The following is a 19,324-nucleotide window of genomic DNA, read 5'->3' on the forward strand; positions in this document are numbered from 1 at the left end:
AAGTGTTTTCCGTTGACCGGAAAGTATTTTCCGTTGACCAACTTTCCTAATGACAAACAAATACAGGAAAGTTTGGAAAGTAGTTTCCCAAAAAATGAATTCCGGAAAACAAACATGGCCTAAGTCCAAATCTCCCGAAAGGCTGAAAGTTACAAACAGCCGCTTTGCAATAAATAAAAGCCACCTTACTTCACTGTCCAACAACTCACTCCACTGTCCAACACATCTTCACTTACTATAAAATTGTTTACACCCATCACCCTGAGTCTAAGTTAGGTAGGGCACCGTCCTCAGGTAGGTCTCCTTGTAATCTCCGCCTATAAACTTCCTTCTAGCCAGGTCTCATCAATCAATCTCTCCTTGTAAGATCTCCTGCCTTTTACCCTTCTTTACGTGGTTTATTGCTCTTGTTTTTGTCTTTTTCCTGTTCTTGATCTGTTATTTATCAGCTTTGCTTTGTTGCTTTTTATCTTGATACATACTGTACGAAAGTTTACTTCCTCTACTTTTCTTTTTTTACTTCTTACTGTTGTTGTTTGATTAATTTCGTATCTCGGGAACTTTATTTTTCATGTTCTGAATCAAGAAATGTAATTATAAATCACTGTGAAAACATCATAGTAATAATTTGTTTCAAGTCAGCTGAGGTGGTTCTTAGGTTTGCGGAAGACAAAATCCACTGTCTTGAAAGTGAATAAAATCTTAAAATCATCAATTGTTGTGATGTTTGAGGTATAATGTATGTTTGAAATACAGGTCAATAGTTTTGTGGGTGATTGATTTTGACTTGGTTAAAGCTTCAGTTATAAAATGGTGATGAGGACAAGCTGTAATGGCAGAGTAGATTTCTGCATAAATGTAAATATATCACGCATTATATATTTTGACAGTGACTGTAATTTAACAATATACGGTAGAAAAATATTTTCTGAATTGCCTGTAGTCTATGGTCACAGCAAAAATAGAGGAAATTTTCTGATGGCCAAGAAATTATTGTCTCTAATACAAAGCACAAGTCTCCCTCCCTCCCTCCCTCCCTCCCTCCCTCCCTCTCTCTCTCTCTACTCTCTTCCGCTTGGCTTGATGGTTTGAAGAGAATTGTCCTCGTTACAAATGATGTTAAGCGGCTACAAATCATTGATCTGACCACAAATTTCCTGTTGGGACATTGTTTGATCCATCAATCAATAAATTGAACCACAGTGGATTCCCTTGCTTCCATTGGCAGTATTGTCTTTATTTCCTGCAAGTATCTCACATTTTAAGCATGAGCTGAAACCAAGAAAGGAAAGAAAGTTATGCTTGACAGTGATTGATCATCCACAAAATATCCCTAATTGCTCTGGTGCAGGTGGAAACATGTCAACCGTGAGACTTCCCACAACATGCATGATCAGAAGTGCACCACCGAGAAAAGTTGCAAGCCCAAGCAAGTCATGTGCATTGATCAAGAGCCCTGGTGCTTTGGGTTCTGTAAGGAATGTATCTAAAGCATTTGGCTTGAAGTCTTCCTCCTTCAAAGTATCTGCAATGGCAGTTTACAAAGTGAAACTAATTGCACCAGATGGATGCGAGCACGAATTTGATGCCCCTGGTGATACTTACATCCTTGACTCAGCTGAAAATGCAGGAGTGGAGCTCCCATACTCATGCAGGGCCGGAGCCTGCTCTACTTGTGCTGGTATGATGGTTTCAGGGTCCGTAGACCAATCAGATGGTTCATTCCTTGATGAGAAACAGATGGAGAAGGGATACGTCCTTACCTGTGTCTCATATCCAACTTCGGACTGTGTGATCCACACACACAAGGAGGAAGATCTGTATTGAGCAGCATAACTAGCACATGCTGGTTGCGCTTGTGCTGCTGTCTCAATAATGCAGGAACCTGCATTTATAGTAAGCTGGTAGGGCACTTGATTATCAGACATTCCTATAACCTGGTTTATCGTTTGTGTTGTTAATTTTCGAACAGCCTTCAGTCTCCAGTACCTTGAAAGCTTTCATTTCAGTGATCAACTTGTACTTAATGTGAATTGATTTAGTGTTTTCATGCGGGTAGTTATCAGGGGACATCAATTTGAGCCATGGAACCAACATGATGCCTGATTTGTTATTCAGGCTCGGGTCACGGGTTGCCCGGGTATCAAAACATGTAGTTTTAAGTTTTTAAAGTTAAAGCAATGTCTTGAAAAAAAAACATAAAAAAAGCCAACCTAGGTTTTAAACAAGTCACAGGTTCACTTATTAGTTTGATCAAGGTCTAACTATGTCAATTAACCCTGGATAGAAGATGAAGTTGACCTATTAAATTGAATTTTAAATCGACATGTCAGGCTCGACCCATCAGGTTGACAGGTTTAATATATGTATCAATATTTTTTATGATACAGGAGAGGCAATAGACAGCTCAAGCTGTCCAACAAGAAGCAAATGAACGATCACCTTTTGAATTATTTTTTTTTTTTTATGAATTCATAGATACGTCAAACAGAGTTGAATGGCATTCAATTTAGGAAAGATGGTTATGAACATGTTCTGAAATTTTGAATCATTTTCACTCACCTGAGATCATTTGTTGCTGTCAATTGGAATGCTGAAGCCTTGTTGACCTGGGAGGCGGATCAAATGCTTGGCCACTTCATATGAAAATTTCAATGAGATTTCCACATAATTGCCATTCTGATTAGCATCTGTAACGGGAATTCCAGCAATCCAGTCCTTTCCTCTTTCTATTTTGTTGACAAAAAGGAATCACCACTCCCAACAAAATTACGTACGCTAGAGTAAAACAGACGACAAATTTAACTCATGACATGCATGTATCAAGCCAAATTTAACAGACATCAAGTTGTTAAAACATGATGAGCAGGATCCTAAACCTGCATAAATTCTTAGTTTGATTTAATGTCGCCATAAAATTGTGGAAGAGAATAAAAAGATTGACCAATTTAAGTTCAAAACTGGCAAAGAACCATCATCTGTGAAAATATTGCTGACGTACAAAAATTTAAGTATAAAATCAACTATACTGCAATACATGAAACTTCTGCAACCGAATAAATATATCAAAACTTCATTCTCGACATGAATGGTATAAAGAAATGAGACCGAAACAAAATGGTACTAGATTACTCCCGATGCCAGGAAAAATGTTAAAACTGTCTCTTAGGTGTTGGTAGCCCTGGTGTAGATCTGTTGGCTGGCATGTGCAGATACCATCCTAATGGATCCTCTGGCCATTAGATCCTTGATTGCTTTGCGTGCAAGAGAGCCACTAATCTGAAATTCAGATAAAAAACAACGCATCAAATGTTTGCGTACATTGCAAAGCATTAAGCAAACAACGAATCATCATGAATTTGTCAAAAGATTAAATGCACAAGATATTGAAGCAGGAATCTAGATAATTTAGCAACTTAGGATAGCATGATGGCTCAGACGTTGCTGGTTATGATATCACATTGAATGATCAATGGGAATCCGTCTGATTCATTTCATCATCTTCCATCATGCTTAACGAACGAAAATAGAAAAGAAACTCGATACATGAAAAAACAAAAAATGAAGAAAAGAAAATCAACGTTTTACAAATCCCAGATTGAATTTTTTGAAGACAAATTTCATGCTATATTGTTTTATTTTACCTTTCAAAGAAAAGCGTTGAAGGTAAAACTTAGACTTCAAAGGTCGCATTTCTTTAATGCATATGCAAAATGATTACAAATTCTCTAAGAACATAACTTCACAGTATCCTTTGTTGGTGTCCACATCTTGAAGTTAAACTAACCAGTAGAACACATCAAATCAAAAGCTTTTTGAAACAAACTCTGCCACTTATGAAATTGCCTGCCTGTCTCTCAGCACAACTTACGCAGCATGATACCAGAGCCATATTACATGAGCAATTTCCAAGAACACCACATAATTCATTCTAAATGTAGACTTACACCATAAACGCATAAAGGCTGGTAAGAATGAAAACTAAAAGAAAGTAATGTGGAGCATAAAGAACACACCCTCAATCTGTCAGACAAGACAGAAGGAGTTATAAGCTTGTACTTGGGAGCTTCAGAAAGAAGCTTATCGTAGGTAGCTTGATCAAACAAAACCATGTTGTTCACCTTCTCCTTTTGCTTTCCCTTGCTCCATTTCTGCACATAAAACCCCAACAAATCATAACAAAGAAAAAAAACCCAAACACTCTTTAAGAACAAATCATCCAATGTTTAAAAAAAAACACTAAAAAAACCAACAAAAGAAGGTGCCCCATGATTTGTTTTACCTTCTTCTTCTGTTTGCCACCGCCAGACTTAGCTGGTTTTGAAGACGGTGGCGGAGCCTTCTCCTTCTTTGGTGCCTACAAAGAAAACAACCGCCACATATAAATGAATGAAAACATCATAAACCACCGTTTGGATGCCAAGAAAATGTAGGTATATTTAACCAAAATCATGAAAGGGATGTGGTATTGAGATTGTTACCATGACAAGAGATCAAAGGTTGAATCTCTAGGGTCTGGGAGGGACCGATCGAGAGAAACTAGGCTAGGAGAAGAGAAGATTTTGGGCTTGCAGAGAGTATTTATAAGTGTGCGTTTTGGTGCTTCCTAGGGTTTTATGTAATTTGCGGTGTGTTTGGTTGCTGGGTTTGGTGCATCCTTGATTCAGGTTGGGCCTGTAAAACGCAGTTCTAGTGGGCTTCATTCGGGTTCAACTTAAGTGACTTCTGGGCTGGCGCCTGAAAGCCTTGCTGTGGAGTTTGTTTGGGTAATTAAGAAAAAATGTTGTGTTAAAATTTGATGAATAATAAAAATTAGTTTTGGTGAGTGAACTATAATATGAAATTAACATGAAGGTTAAAACTATAAAAAAAAAACTCCTAGAAATAAAATATAAAAAAAATAAAAAAAAACTTCAAAAATATACTTGCATGTTTGAATCAAGTAGACCATACTGATTCGTGCATATTTTTAGTATTTTTTATTGTATTTTATTGATTTATAGCATTATATAATGATTTAATATGATTTTTAAATGTCTTGATATAAAATAGTTTCTGGTAAAATAATATATTTTATGTTTATCACTAAATAATTTTTAAAAAATTTGTTCATGCCGGCCTAAAGGATGTCAACGGTATTTGAAGGGGACTTCCAAAATCTTGACACCCCCTTTATTGTTTTTCTGTGATGTCCTCCTCTTAAATTGCACATCTAAGTATTGAGTATTGTCGGTGTATTGTTTTTTTTTTCAAGTAATTTTTATTTAAAAATACATTAAATATTTTTTATTTTTTATACTAGTATGTCAAAAATTAAAAAAAAATCTTAAAAAATATCATTTTAATATTTTTTTTTTTAATCAAACTCCGTTTCCAAATAAACTCAATTATAGTTCAACAGCGATACAAAAATCAGTATCCACTCATTCAATGAATTGTGTAATCTTAAGCAATGACACAAAGAGCCTGTTTGGCTTTACGGTTGAACTTGCGTTTGATCAAATTTTATTATTTTTTTTTTTGCTAAAATTGAGTGCGGGTTGTACTTTTTGGATTGTTTTGATGTGCTGATGTCAAAAATAATTTTTAAAAAATGAAAAAAACATCATTGGCATGTATTTCGATACGAAAAGCTATTTAAAAAGCAACCACTACCATACTGCCAAACACGCTCGAAGAGAAGAAAAAATAATTTTCCCTCTCGATGGGAGATGATACGATGTTAAAATGGAAGAAAAGGTAGTAAATTCTCTCAATCCCATCTCCAACATGCATCACTTCTTTCATTTTTCAATTGTGGATGAACTATTAAAAAAATTAAAAAAAAATTGACTTGGAAATTTCTTAGATGTTAGGGAAAATAAAAACATCTTTGCATTGATAATGATAGTTATTAAATTTAATCTAGTTCATGGGTCAATCTAACACTCTAATCTGAATAATATTTTAAAAAAATCAATAATTAATTTGATCAAAACAAGCTCAAATGTCAATATATAATTTCATTAAAATATGATTTGATTTAAAAAAAATAAAAACAATGCAGTTTTAATTTTTTTTTAAATTAAAATGGTGTCCACTTTGATGAATTAAAGCTAACCCGTCCAACTATCCACCTAGCTTATGAGTCGGGTGAGTTTAATAACTATGGTAAGAATGCAGGCGCGTCTATAAAGTGCATATGCGGTGATAAGATATAAGCATTACCGGGTTTCCTTAATTTTTAGCAAACTATGAGCTGAAATTGCATTTTACAAATGGCTTCAATAATTAAATATTCTACACACACTACTGCTTTCAATTTTTCACAAAATCTATGGCTAATTATAATAGTGGCTATTTTTCATAATATTTTTTTATTTTTTAAATTTTATTTTTAACATCAAAATGATATAAAAATATAAAAAAATATTTTACTATATAGAAAAAAATATATATTTTTTTTAAAATATTTTTAAAATACAACGAAAATCCATTCTTTGAACAAACATTATAATATGTAAATCGATAAAAAGCAAAAGAAAGAATAAACCTGATCGCCCCCACGATTTAGTGGCCTATAAAGAGAGATTCGAGAATCGGACATTTGGCCCATAGTAATTCAATTCTTTTATGTAATCGATGACAAGGTCATGATCACTTTGGTGATTAAAGATAAAGCAAGATTCAAGACTATCATCTTAGCTACTTTATTTCAAGGGAATGTAATTACTGCTTAATGATACCTTGTAACTACTAACTACTACAAGACTCTACTAGCCAGCACACTGATATATATAAAAGTAGGTATTTATGCGATACGTCTATCTTGAAACAGAGGCTGCGGTGACATATATATAACCAGGGAGGTTTTAGACAAGCTCTTGAAGTTCCTTTCGTGCATTAAGAACAGGGGAGACCCAAAACATGGGAGATGGTAGCAAGATGGGATATCTGTTCCTCGTACTCCTCGTGCTCGCAAGCGTATGCTTGTTTGCATCTTCAACTGATCCACTTCATGATCACAAGCCCCTCCACTCAGGTATTCTTCTGTTGCCTCTCTGCAGAGCGTCTGTGTGTGTGTGTGTGTGTAGAACCCTTTTAATTATTCATAGACTTCGAGAAAAGAAGAAGAACCTTTTGAGGCACAATATTTCGCTCAAGTGCTAGAGTCAATGAATTCTGATATGTACAAGCCAAAAAAACACCATATAGTCCATGGAGTAGGATGCTAGCTCGAGCAGCTGGGAGCAAGGAGATGAGCTACAAGTATTTAAAAAATCTAACGTATTCAAATATTTCATCTGAGTTAGAAGTATGTTGTATGTTGAATTCTGTATTCAATTCTGAACGCAGAATGTATTTTTTATTAACTCGTTTTTATGGTATAACTAAACATAAAAACAATTATTTTTCTCATAAGTAATGATTTTTCAATGAATAAACGAGGTCTAAGAGAAAGTTGATAACTCTAAATTTCTGAATTTTTTTTAGAAAGTTAATAACTCTCATTTTTTTATGATATAATAATTAAACACTGGTCATTTTTTATTAATATTTCTTACGAATTGAATGTTTTTAAAGGAATGCGCAAACATTCAAGTTAGGAATTTTAAGGAAGGGACATGATAGTTGTTGTGGTTAGTCAAATATGCAGGGAAAAAAAAGGAGGAGAACCAGATACTCTTTTTTTAGCTTTCTTCTTGAGAACTCCAGGGCACTACAGTTGCTAGCATCTTGATAGAGTTCTATTCAAAGATTTTCGATGAGAAAAATCTTGCTTTCACCTGTGTAAACGATGATAGTATGCGTGACAAGACCAGGATTAGTAAAAGATTAGTAAGAAGCTTATAATTTCTTATGCCAGAGACGTATAAGGAAATTCCCTTACACGAAGCAGAGTTCTTTTTGGGTCAAGAGAGAAACTTTGAATCTTGCATGGCAACAGATTATTCCCTTCCATTTGATAGGTGCCCTGCTGCTAGACTCCTGTCCCCCACAGATAAAAGGTTTTTCTACTGTCATGCAAAAAAGATCCTCCTTCAAATTTCTTTTAAAGGAAAGGGTGTCTACAGTGAACTTCGACCGAATGATCAAATGAATTTTAAGGTTTCGTTTATCATTTCTTTTAAGGAAAGGGTGCCATCCGGAGATGAAAAAAAAAGAAAAAGAAAAATGAAAATAGTTGAGTTTGAGAGTACATGACCTCTCACCTTTCATATTTTTGAAAGGACAGATTCGCTTCAAAACTATCTTGTTTTGTCTGTTCCTTTAACCAGAAACCCGAAACACTGAACAAACGTAGCATAATAGTTTTATTATCGTTGACAGGACTAAGAAGTTCAAGCCTTTTATTTCGTAGTTTTAATCACTAATCGGTCCCTCTGTTGTTTGTTTGCACCGAGAAAGACTCAACAACATCAAAAACAGATCTTCTGCACGAGAACAGTACGGGAGCGACAGGCACACATCAACATGACACCAGTAGCATTGGTGATGATTCTAGTGAAAGAAGTGGTATAGTACACGGCAGCGAATTTGCCCATGGCTCAGTTTATGGAGGTACACATGGTGGAGCAACTGGGGCAGCTGACACTTCGAATGGCGGTGGTGATGAACATGGAAGTGGAGCGGTTGTCGTAACTGGTGCTGGAATGAATCACCACCCAAACAAACACCACAATGCTGGCAGCCACCAGGCGAACGGCATTGTGCTTCCAATATTGATTACGACTGCCTTGGTCACTCTCATTGTTCATTAAGCTAAAATAACGAGGTTGATGATGCTTTGTACTTGCATGTCACTCGGTTTTGGGTTGTGTTTGTAGCATGCATTCCTGTGATATAAAAGTCAGTTGTGCGGTTTGTAATGTATATCATGGCAAGCAAATGCATGTGCAACGGGCTCTTGTAGCAATCATTTATTTTTATCAGGTTCGCAGGTCTGCACGATTAAAATCATTCAGCCAAAACATGAGTCCTAAATTGAAGCTAGAAAACTTTCTACTTCATGAAACAGGAAAAGAAAACACGTATCACCGGGAGTTTCAGCATCCTATTTTCTGATATCATTTTACAGGTCATGGTTGGGTTACACTCTGGTTCCTCATGACAATGCTATCAAAGGCACTAGTAGGCTACTTCCTTCTTGCCTGGAGACAATCGCATGAAGCAGTGTTCGTAAATGGCAAGTCATTAATATATGAGGAACGGGCTCTTGTAGCAATCATTTATTTTTATCAGGTTCGCAGGTCTGCACGATTAAAATCATTCAGCCAAAACATGAGTCCTAAATTGAAGCTAGAAAACTTTCTACTTCATGAAACAGGAAAAGAAAACACGTATCACCGGGAGTTTCAGCATCCTATTTTCTGATATCATTTTACAGGTCATGGTTGGGTTACACTCTGGTTCCTCATGACAATGCTATCAAAGGCACTAGTAGGCTACTTCCTTCTTGCCTGGAGACAATCGCATGAAGCAGTGTTCGTAAATGGCAAGTCATTAATATATGAGGAATCAACTCCAATATTTGGCATGTTAACTACCATGTGTTAAGAGCATAGTTTGTGCAATCACACCCAAGTGAGTGCGTGCAAAAGGGCTATAAAATCCAGGGCATTCAAATTCTAGCACCCTCGGTCGGAGTCTGATTGGAAATAGCTCTGTTTGTCGCCAACGCCCCGACACCCACAGCCTTAGCCAGTCCTTGGTAGTTGAATGGGAACAGACCTCACCATAACTGCTAAGAAAACAGTTGATATCCACAACCTAAATAGGCCTTTTTCTAAATGTTCTCACAATATTTCTCGGTTAAAATTCATTATTTACCCTTCAGTCTACATTCTAGAATCTGTAACAGATGCTTGCTGGCATAATTGCTCGATTCATTGGTACAAAGGTAAGCAGTAGTTGATATAGGTATGAGATAAAACAATAATCGAACTTCACTGCTAGAAATTAGCAAGTTGCTCAAGTTTACGGGACTGGAAAAACTTGCAGCGGCTTTTACCACTTGATCCAATTTCTTCACTTTTCCTCTTGGATGTAGTGACACCAAGGCTGCTTAATTTTAGTTGCCTCTTACCACTGCTACTACTAGAACCATCTTCCTCCGTTTTATCAGATTCCCTGTTTAAAAATAACAAGACAAATGCAGTCATGTGAAGTATGACATATTCAATAGTTCTATCTTTCTTTTTTTCTTTTTGCAAACTGAATAGCAAAGGAAACAGGAAAATGGGGGTATTGGTAAATCCCAGACAATGCTGGCTGCAAATGGCATGCATAAAAAAACAAGAACCAATCCTGCTATCTACAAACTGGACCATATTCATGTGCAAGTAACATGGAGTGCACCCCTCAAAACTGATTAAAGCTTTGTGCCTATTTTGGCATCACATACAAAAGAAAAGGGAAGCAAAGAATAGTGAAGCAAATTCATTCCAAAGTGGGTCCATCAAACGTTTTATACTACCAGGTTGCACACCCGACTAAAAACCTCAAATCCCCTAAAGTCCAAGCATAAACGATGCCCCAAATAATCATAGGAAGTCATTCAAATTGACCTCACCTCCATAGCATTCCCTATATGGAGTTATGACTGAATAAAGTAGTGATATTTGTTACATTTAACCTCCTGTTTACTTTAGTATCATGACCACCAAATGAATGCCTGTCTCATTGAGAAAAGCAGAAACACCTCAAATCATGCAGCACAATGATGCAGCTGCAGAAGAAAGATAATGCTAAGGGAAAGTAAAGTAAGGACTTATAACTGACCACACAACTTCAACCATGTTCTTGGAATAGGACGTGCATGTACCCCAACTGAAGCGGACCAATGATGGGAATCCAAATACCGAGTGTTGATGTTTTTCCAACCAAGATTTGGTTTCAGGATCTGCACCCAACAATGCAACTGGATTCAATTAACAAACAGCTAAAATATACAGAATGAAGATCATATTACACATCAAAGAGATGATTAAGCACTGCCAACCTCCAGGATATCCAGATCCAAAATTCCTAGTCATGTTTTCAGCAGTTTCATCAAGTACCCAGTCTCGCAAGGCCCGGTCTCTTGTAACCTACTCAATTGAACAAAAAATAAACATGCAAGCAAGAAAAATTTAGAGGAATCAAATGAATGGGAAATTGCTACCTTCGCAACAATACTTGCTCCACTCACGACTGGATAAAGACTATCAGCCTTCTTTGCAACAACAAACTTGATAGAAGGAAATCTTTCAGACAGTTTTATTCTATATTTCTCAGGATCTCCCACTGTATCCACATACACCTGAAACCCAATCATGTCAACATGTAAGCAGTTTTAACTTCTATTGTGGCATTATTTAATGATAGCAATGCCAGAGCAAGTTAAAAAGCACTTAAACTACAAGAGTTGTTGCAGGTTGACACATCATCACATGTTTAATCCAATATAATGCACATGGATTGTAAGGAAAAGAGGAAATGGTCCATATAATTGACTCGAACTTACAGCTAGATAAGCATGCGTTAAGGGGAAAACCCACATCCTCTAAGTAAGAAAAAAATTCTTACATCAGTTAAAAGAACTCCCATGTTGAGCACCCTAGTCACAAGGCCACTAGCAGAATCATGCGAGATCTCATTTAGGTTTATCTTGATCCTAAAGAGAAAAGATAAGAAAACATTTATAACAGAAAAGTTAAAGAATGCCAGAAGAAATCTAATTACATTACCTACTTACTTCTTAAGCATTTTAGCCGAGAGCTCCCTCGGATCAATAACATCAACAGCCCACCCAATCAATTCGTTAGCCTTTAATTTTTCAAATAACTCCTCCCTTTTCTCTTCTTTTAAAGTCTTTGAATCTACAAGCAACAACATAAAAGGTGGCATCATCAAATCTGAGTAAAGCCATCCAATATTTGAAACCATATGTTGAAAGGGCACAGATAGCTTATAATTGCCATTGTTGACAAAAATCTAAACTTTCAAAAAGAAAGATAAAATGCAATCCTTCCTTTTAACTCCAATTCCACCTTCTAAAATTATATTACACAACATCATTCAAGCCCTTATACAAATCTAAATAAAAACTTTCCAATCACTCAAGCTCTAGTCCACATAAATGAAGGGTACATGCGCTAATGATGCCATTTGCTGAAAAAGATCCAAACTTTCAAATATAAAGATGGAGTAAATGATATTCTTTTGCACCACATTCCACATTCTAGTAATTCTCATATAACATCATTCCAGCTCCAGTGCAGATGGAAATTAAAACAAACGGACACAAAAAAGGGCCAGGCATTTTCAAGAAACCAAACAAAACCCAGATCAAAATTAAGTTTTAAAAATCAAAACCTGCAAAGTTGAGGGTAGAGAGAGTTTTCTCGTAAGAGCGAGCACAGTACAAGCATCCGTACACCATAGGTCCTGAAACAAGACAAACAATTAACCCCGCAAAAAAGACTTCAAGACAATAAAATTAAAATAAGAAAAGAAAACCCAGAAAGGAATTGTTAGAAGAGTAAAGAAATGTGAAGCAAACAAGTATGAATAAGCAGTAACGTACCAAGAACTGGACCGCGACCAGCTTCATCTATGCCCATAATGCAAGGCTTTGATGCCCAATCGGGGAGTGTTGACTCAGATTCCATTGTTCACGGAGCCTTTTGCCAGGAAAACCCTAGCCCTTCTCTGTTCGAGACTGTATATGGACAACGGCGTTTATGTCCCGCCAGAAATGAGTGAGAGAGAGTGTATAAGATGATTTTTGACAAGATGTGAAATAGACTAGTGCTTCACGCTTCGGCCTATAACTAGGGCCTAAGAAATGAAAGAGATAGTTATGCTGATAGAATTTTTTTTAAAAAAAAATAAAGGATAATTACTGGAGTGTGTTTCCATGATTAAAAAAAGTATTTTTGAAAGTTTTTGAATTTTTGTTGTGTTAAGTTATTTTTTTATTTTTTTATTTATTAATATTAAAAATAAATTTTAAAAAATAAAAATATATTATTTTAATAAATTTTAAAATAAAAATTACTTTAAAAAACAATCACCACTATAATTTTAAACACTGATTAAAAATTTTAATTTGAATTAAGAAATTTAATTAAACTAATAGTCTTTTTTTCTTTCTTATTTTTAATAACACCAATCTGAACAATTATAATTTAATTTATAAAGCTTTTAATTTTGCTATTTTTTACCAACTTTGTTTTAATTGGTTTTTTGTTTATATGATTTTTTTTTGTTTAGTTCCGTATAGTTCGGTTTTATCGAAACTAAATCAACTTTTTTTTTAATTTTCTAACCAAAAATATTTTAGAAAATACTGAAAATTGTTTGTTTTGAATATAATTCAATTAATTCAGCTCTACATCTTAACTCGAAACAAAATCATGATTTTTTATGGTTTTTTTTTTTTTATAATGATGCTTATTGCATTATTGCATTGTGATAAATGTAAAGTTGTTAAAAAATTAACATGAGAGAAAAAAATGAAGATGGATAGAAATGAGAAGACTTACCATATTTTTAAATCATAAAAAAGCAATGGTTTAATCTTACACCGATAATAGAAAAAAGGTGATTGTTTGATATTATATTGTAAATATTTTTAAAAATATTTTTTAATAAATAATAGTTTTTTAATATTAAAACATTAATGATTCATTATTTGGGAATGAAACCATGTTCGCTTAAATTTTGTTTTTAAATTATTTTAATAAATTGATTTTAAAAAATAAAAAATATTTTAAATTAGAACAGCCGCAGAAATTTGCCATGAAACACATAAAACTATGCAGAAAGGATAATGTACACAAGGTTAAACATTGAGATGGGAAATATCTCTTATATATCTTTATCTTTGTGTAGATTTTCTCCATCAAATCTAAAAACTTCCTGTTACTTGTCAATCATTCCCTGGCAAAAGCTCCTGTGCGTACAAACAACAGTTTCAAAATGGCACACCAGAGCAAAGGCAAGTATCAGAAAACAAATACCAGTAGCTCCAGCCCTATACAAGAATACACAAAACATCTTGTATATCTCTATGAACAGTACGAAAAAGCAGCAATCCATTCTCAGGTCTAACATCCTACTGGATAATCCTAAGAAGCATGGGGGCCACGAGTTTTTCCTCTTTGCAACTTATAATCAAATCCAGGTACTGCATTGCTTCTCGAGGGAGAAGGCCGTGGATAAAAGAGCTGAACAAATGCGAATGGGTCCCTTGCATCACATCAAAACACTGCTCCAATACCCTCAATTGCTGCTCCTTGCTCAGCTCCATAGCCTCCATCAATGGCAATACATCTCTTTCCTCCTCCTGGAAGTGCTCTTTACTATGCTCCTGTTAGCACATTGGAACAATCCAAATTATTCAGTACCTTTAAAGACCTCAAGGCACCTTTCTCGATAAAGGGACACGGGGAAAATTCATAGGCAGATACTTGTAAAAGCCAAACTAGCCCCACAGCACTATTACATCAAGGAATGGCAGTAAACTTGGCTTGCACCACACTACATGGGCATGACCTATCTTTCTCAGATTGTTAAAGCAAAACATTTAAAAGGGATGGGGTTATACCAGCAATGATCTGAGCCGAGAGGAAAGGTTCCGAAGAGCCTCTCGGTAGTCATGGCTTCCAGTGTCAAGAACTACAATTGATTTTATATCTTCTTTGATTCCATTCATGATGGGCAGGTCCCTTCCATGTTCCTCATTTGCAGCTTTACATAGCCCTGGATCATCACATTTAATTTTCAGATCTTAAACATCCTTAGCAAGTGCATTGCCCCCACAAAAAAAATCTCAGCAAGCAATAAAAAAGAACACTATGCTTCACCTTACCAGCAAGTAATCTTCATTAGCTTAAAAACACAACCCAATCTTTAGCAAGCATAATCAAAATTAACCGAGCAACAACTTAACTACACAATTTTTTTTAGGAGAAACAAATACTTCCAAAACAATACGATTAAAATATTTTTTCGCAGGCAGGTTGACTTGGTAAATCCGTGACTTCTAGCCTGACTGTCAAATATCTTTTCGTGGGAGATTAAAATATTGCAACCCAGACCATTTTTCAGGTCAGATCTCGTACCGGTCGAACAAGGATGTCCCCAATTCCTTACCTCTCTCAGCCGTTTCCAAAAGCGGAAAAACCACACGCTCCTCCATTTGCGCGTGCTCAACCATGACCTCCAACAACTGTGTATAACTCTTTTGAAACTTCTTCACCTCCATCCTCTCACTCCCCATTGCCGGATCACCATTCCTCCTCCCACCACGTGTCACCAAATCTTCACTCCACCTCACCATCCTCTCCAAATGCCACACCACACTCCTATGTTGCAACGCCGCCATTTTCACCACCAACGCCGCCGTCTCACATCCCTCCTCCTCCACCGGCACAACCAACGGCGGCTGCGGCAACTTCACGTCTATGAACCGGACCATCATCTCTCGGGTTCCCGAAATCGTTTCAGACCCGATTTGAACCACTGGTTGCGGGTCATCAGTGGGTGTAAACTGAAGCGCTCTGGTCTTGTAAAGAAGAGCAAAATGAAAGTAGAGAGTGGAAGAGGTGGCGGGGTCACCGTATAAGTGGACGGCTGTAGTTGATTTGATGAGATCATATGGAGCTATCTCAGCCATTGCTTGTTTTGAGTTTGTAAAACAGTTGCAATTTCCCATCTTCGTTTCTCTTAATATTTTGGAAAGAAGACACAAATTAATGGGTGTTGGATTATGGCTTCTTTTTGTGGGTTAGAAGTAGCAAAAGAGTGAGGAGTGAAGAGCAAGAAAAGGATTGGTAAAGAGGGAAGGTGACGGGTTAGTTAGAAAAAGGGAAAAGAGCTGTTGAATAAAGTAGTAAAGGATGGAGACAAGAACAAACTGCAAGAGAGAAGAGATTTTGATGAAAGAAAGCCTATCTTTCTGTATCGAAACTTAAAAAAAAAAAAAAAAAACGAGAGGAGGGAGAGGGAGAGGCATGATCTTGAAGAAGAAGATGGGAAGAAGACATCTCAGCAAGCCATGTCCATCCCATGGCATAATGTTGTTAATTAATTTTCATTTTTTTCCTTTAAAATCTTTGATGAATTCGTTTGCTTTGGGGGGTGGGGATCGGCGAGGAATGCATGGGGAAGAATTAATGTCGTGGCTGTTAAGTTCGAGTTCAAACTTCAAAGCTGATATCTAAAAAAAATAATTAATTTATTTGAATATATCAAACAAATACGAGGGTTATTATATCTTTAAAACTATTCGAAAAAAGAATTTAATCTCACTGATAATCAATTTGTTTTAAGATATCCGTACTGCAAGCGGGGGGAAAAAAGAAACTTAAGAAGATGGTTATAATTTTGATAAGAAAACAAGACCTCGTCGACGATAGAATAAGATGACTCACGAGCTATACATCTACTCCAATGCTTGACTTGTCACATAAAATCATATGGTGTCGGTCCAAAATTGACTCAATATACATACTCATTCAAACTTTAATCACTTGGAAACATGCAAATGCAAGCAAGATGATCAGTTGTTTTCATATAGCATAATCCAAGCCTCCATACGTTTCTGCCCAAGTCATGTGCCGTGTTTGTTTTTGCGGTGGTTTCATGTTTTTTTTTAATTAAAGTTTTATTATATTTCTTAATATTTTAGTATATTAATATCAAAATTAAATTTTAAAAAATAAAAAATATATTATTCTAATCCATCATCAAAATCACAACGCAAAACACTATAATGTTTTGGATTGTGATGTCGCTTGCTTTTTCAAGTTACTTTGTATCTATTAATATATTTAAATAAATTTTTTTAAAAAAATTTATATAATTTAAAAACATATAAAAAAAATTAAAATACATTAAAAGTACTTATTGAATGGAAAAATAAAGACGCTCTATCTTCTTCTGAACTGGAAGGGTTTGTTTCGCGAGTAATTGAAGCAGACCTAATTTACCTGTGCTAATGGTTCTGGTTGCTGGCATTGGAATAAAAACTCAGTCTATCACCATCACCAGACGTCAGAGTTCTTAAGAAGCTGCCACGAATACGTACCCGCGGTGGCTTATTCATTAATCTTGTCCGTGCTTTTACTCTCTGCAAGGGATTATTACCCCCATATACAGTAATAATAATCAACGCCCAGCGGCGCAATGTTTAATAATTAATAATTGAGGGTTCGATTGTATATTGACTAATTTTATTGATTTTAAAACTAATAATTATATAAGTTTTTATTAGTTATATAATTTATGAGATTTAAACTAATAATTTCTAAAATATATCTCTATCAATATTAAGCTTTGAAAATACTTTTAAAAATTCATTTGAATTGAAAAAAAATGAAATTAATATTCTTTTTAAATGATGATAATCAATACTGCATGGAGTGGAGCAATGCGCACAGACAAAGAAGGGAACTGGAAACCATTTTTCATCTCAAAATTAGTTTTGCTGGTTTTTTATGGCATGACAATGGTATTGTGCTGGTATTTTAAATTAAGAATATTTCTCGCCTTCCTTTGCCCTTTTTTTTTTTTTTTGCATTTGCTTTGTCCCATCTTGAAAGGGATTTGGCACTCATGCGTGTTTCTCTACCTATAACTAGCACTCCCTAGCCTTTAGCGATTCCATGTTTCTTCATTTCATTCCTGTTTTTATCAACTTTCTAGCTTGCCTGTCAGTTTTAGCCATGGAGGGCAATAGTTCCTCTAGTCTCAAGGACATGTTGAAGTCCCCATCACCCCCAAGACCAATCCTCATGAGGTCTGATCAATCCACACCTGCAACATGGGCTAATTCACTTTTTTCAAACCCCAAAGAAACCACCAATGATGATAATGTTGCCGGTGGATTTGTTGACCTTTCTCTTGAAGAGAGCCCTCTATCCCCCTCCAACTCTTTTGATGCAGCATTACCATATTCGTCTTCTTCACCTTCATGTTGTCTGTTTAATCATTCTGATGTGCAGAGTGAAGCCAGTTCTGATGATCAGACAGAGGAGATCATGAACGTGGAAACAAAAAAGGACGTGGTTTTTGGGAATCCAACCAAAAAAGAGGGAGTATTTCCTCCTCCAATCTCTTCCTTGGAATTATTTAATAAGGGTATGCCTTATAGTTATCTCAACTATAATGATTTAAGCGATACCCTTGTTCTCGAGGAGATAAAAATCCCTCCAGGGGACATTCTGCGTGCTAACCGCTCAGGTGGGCGCTTGAGGCTTGCTTTTGTCATTTCAGACGATGAAAGCTCTGACATGGAAGAGGAGGAAGAGATCTACGGCACCGTTGAATAGGCCTTGTTGATCTCCTTTGTGTTCTTGCTCTCCATGGTTGTGCTGTTAATTACTTCTTAGTAGACCTGTTGTTTTTGTTTTCTGTTGTTGCCAAGCAAGAGTACTATATGGCATATATTAGTACTGTATGTGGCATATATTGTTTTTAGATTTAATAATTATTTAATTTCTATTCAACGTAGTTTATTCAAGAAATAAATGCGCTATACAATTATGGTAGGTCTAATTCATGAACTTATGATAAGCAATATGCATATATGCACTTATTGCCAGTTAAAGTAGGCTGTGCAATGCATGCCATAACCTTCCGTAAATGAGAGACCTTGCTACCTTTGGCTTGGTGGCTCGGGCACGCCTCTGTCCACATGTCGAACTATGCTGGCTGTGCACTAAATTAGGCTATATATGAAAGCACAAGAAACCAAAGGACGACCAAGCTCTTTTCATATCATGCCTGCAATTCATGAGATATCTGGTGATGAATGTGCCCTTGTCTGGTTATAGGACTCGGAGCCCTCATGTAAAAGTCGTGCGATGAATCTTTCCTTGTTGTTAAAATGGCCCATTATTCACCATCTTGGTGGCCTCTGTGCTAAGATTTTATGACAGTTGTGTACTATTTCTGTGCATCCAACAAGGTCTTGTCGTTATCAGTATAAAGGAAGTCGACTACGTTCATGCACTAGCTCCTCATCTCTCACCTTTTAATGGGCTGTGATGCTCGGAGTGTAAAAGATGGAGTGTTTAGCTACTCGATCTCTCCCATGAAAAAGAAAAGAGAGAGACGGAGAAAGTAGAGGTATATTTTTCTCTGCCTCTTGTTATTAGAGTATAAAATTTTACTTTCTATCTCTATTTTTTTTTTTATTAAATACAGTCTTTATATTGGCTCTGATCCCCAAATCAGCAAGGCAAGTCCATCAATGATATTTTGCAGTTCAATGTGTTCCTGTGCTACACGTGATGAATAAAAATTAATGAATTTTACATGAAAACATGATGAAAAGAATTGGAATTCTATTTAA

The 19,324-nt window shown here is 35.9% G+C and overlaps 5 protein-coding genes and 1 non-coding gene across 6 annotated transcripts; 2 read left to right on the top strand and 4 right to left on the bottom strand.

Moving 5' to 3' along the window:
• Positions 1 to 131: 131 nt before the first annotated feature.
• Positions 132 to 2,033, top strand: LOC133706040 (ferredoxin, root R-B1-like). The gene is made up of 2 exons (XM_062131552.1): positions 132 to 362; positions 1,352 to 2,033. Exon 2 carries the CDS (start codon positions 1,360 to 1,362, stop codon positions 1,825 to 1,827), a length of 468 nt encoding a protein of 155 aa, XP_061987536.1. The 5' UTR covers positions 132 to 362; positions 1,352 to 1,359; the 3' UTR covers positions 1,828 to 2,033.
• An 885-nt stretch (positions 2,034 to 2,918) lies between these two features.
• Positions 2,919 to 4,583, bottom strand: LOC133706041 (small ribosomal subunit protein eS25). Its single transcript, XM_062131553.1, has 4 exons — positions 4,482 to 4,583; positions 4,283 to 4,357; positions 4,017 to 4,151; positions 2,919 to 3,279 (listed from the first exon to the last, which is right to left on the bottom strand). The coding sequence occupies exons 1-4, from the start codon at positions 4,482 to 4,484 to the stop codon at positions 3,166 to 3,168; spliced, it is 327 nt and encodes a 108-aa protein (XP_061987537.1). The 5' UTR covers positions 4,485 to 4,583; the 3' UTR covers positions 2,919 to 3,165.
• Positions 3,430 to 3,508, bottom strand: LOC133706103 (small nucleolar RNA R12). The gene has a single exon (XR_009844447.1). It is a non-coding gene; the product is annotated as a small nucleolar RNA R12 (small nucleolar RNA).
• Positions 4,584 to 6,792: 2,209 nt separating the features above from the next.
• LOC133705032 (uncharacterized) lies at positions 6,793 to 8,853 on the top strand. Its single transcript, XM_062130128.1, has 2 exons — positions 6,793 to 7,021; positions 8,389 to 8,853. The coding sequence occupies exons 1-2, from the start codon at positions 6,907 to 6,909 to the stop codon at positions 8,739 to 8,741; spliced, it is 468 nt and encodes a 155-aa protein (XP_061986112.1). The 5' UTR covers positions 6,793 to 6,906; the 3' UTR covers positions 8,742 to 8,853.
• Positions 8,854 to 9,742: 889 nt separating this feature from the next.
• On the bottom strand, positions 9,743 to 12,772 carry LOC133704802 (ribonuclease H2 subunit A). The gene is made up of 8 exons (XM_062129798.1): positions 12,548 to 12,772; positions 12,337 to 12,408; positions 11,717 to 11,840; positions 11,548 to 11,635; positions 11,144 to 11,281; positions 10,982 to 11,069; positions 10,762 to 10,882; positions 9,743 to 10,110 (listed from the first exon to the last, which is right to left on the bottom strand). Exons 1-8 carry the CDS (start codon positions 12,630 to 12,632, stop codon positions 9,933 to 9,935), a joined length of 894 nt encoding a protein of 297 aa, XP_061985782.1. The 5' UTR covers positions 12,633 to 12,772; the 3' UTR covers positions 9,743 to 9,932.
• A 1,035-nt stretch (positions 12,773 to 13,807) lies between these two features.
• Positions 13,808 to 15,929, bottom strand: LOC133704973 (uncharacterized). Its single transcript, XM_062130055.1, has 3 exons — positions 15,121 to 15,929; positions 14,573 to 14,727; positions 13,808 to 14,335 (listed from the first exon to the last, which is right to left on the bottom strand). Exons 1-3 carry the CDS (start codon positions 15,680 to 15,682, stop codon positions 14,081 to 14,083), a joined length of 972 nt encoding a protein of 323 aa, XP_061986039.1. The 5' UTR covers positions 15,683 to 15,929; the 3' UTR covers positions 13,808 to 14,080.
• Between the last annotated feature and the right edge of the window lie 3,395 nt (positions 15,930 to 19,324).

This window comes from Populus nigra, chromosome 10, assembly GCF_951802175.1.
Source record: "Populus nigra chromosome 10, ddPopNigr1.1, whole genome shotgun sequence".
NCBI lineage: Eukaryota > Viridiplantae > Streptophyta > Magnoliopsida > Malpighiales > Salicaceae > Populus > Populus nigra.

Bases quoted from the DNA above. Each gene is read 5' to 3' on its own strand.
- LOC133706040 (XM_062131552.1), top strand. From the start codon at position 1,360: ATGTCAACCGTGAGACTTCCCACAACATGCATGATCAGAAGTGCACCA.
- LOC133706041 (XM_062131553.1), bottom strand. The intron at 4,152-4,282 runs GTAAAACAAATC...TTTTATGTGCAG, and splicing joins GTGGCAAACAGAAGAAGAAG to AAATGGAGCAAGGGAAAGCA. The intron at 3,280-4,016 runs GTGTGTTCTTTA...TCTGAATTTCAG, and splicing joins TCTTGTCTGACAGATTGAGG to ATTAGTGGCTCTCTTGCACG.
- LOC133705032 (XM_062130128.1), top strand. From the start codon at position 6,907: ATGGGAGATGGTAGCAAGATGGGATATCTGTTCCTCGTACTCCTCGTG. The intron at 7,022-8,388 runs GTATTCTTCTGT...GCACCGAGAAAG, and splicing joins TCACAAGCCCCTCCACTCAG to ACTCAACAACATCAAAAACA.
- LOC133704802 (XM_062129798.1), bottom strand. From the start codon at position 12,632: ATGGAATCTGAGTCAACACTCCCCGATTGGGCATCAAAGCCTTGCATT. The intron at 11,282-11,547 runs GTAAGAATTTTT...ATTGGGTTTCAG, and splicing joins TGGGAGTTCTTTTAACTGAT to GTGTATGTGGATACAGTGGG. The intron at 10,883-10,981 runs GTTGGCAGTGCT...TGTTGGGTGCAG, and splicing joins TGGATCTGGATATCCTGGAG to ATCCTGAAACCAAATCTTGG.
- LOC133704973 (XM_062130055.1), bottom strand. From the start codon at position 15,682: ATGGGAAATTGCAACTGTTTTACAAACTCAAAACAAGCAATGGCTGAG. The intron at 14,728-15,120 runs GTAAGGAATTGG...GTGATGATCCAG, and splicing joins TTTGGAAACGGCTGAGAGAG to GGCTATGTAAAGCTGCAAAT. The intron at 14,336-14,572 runs GTATAACCCCAT...ATGTGCTAACAG, and splicing joins CTCGGCTCAGATCATTGCTG to GAGCATAGTAAAGAGCACTT.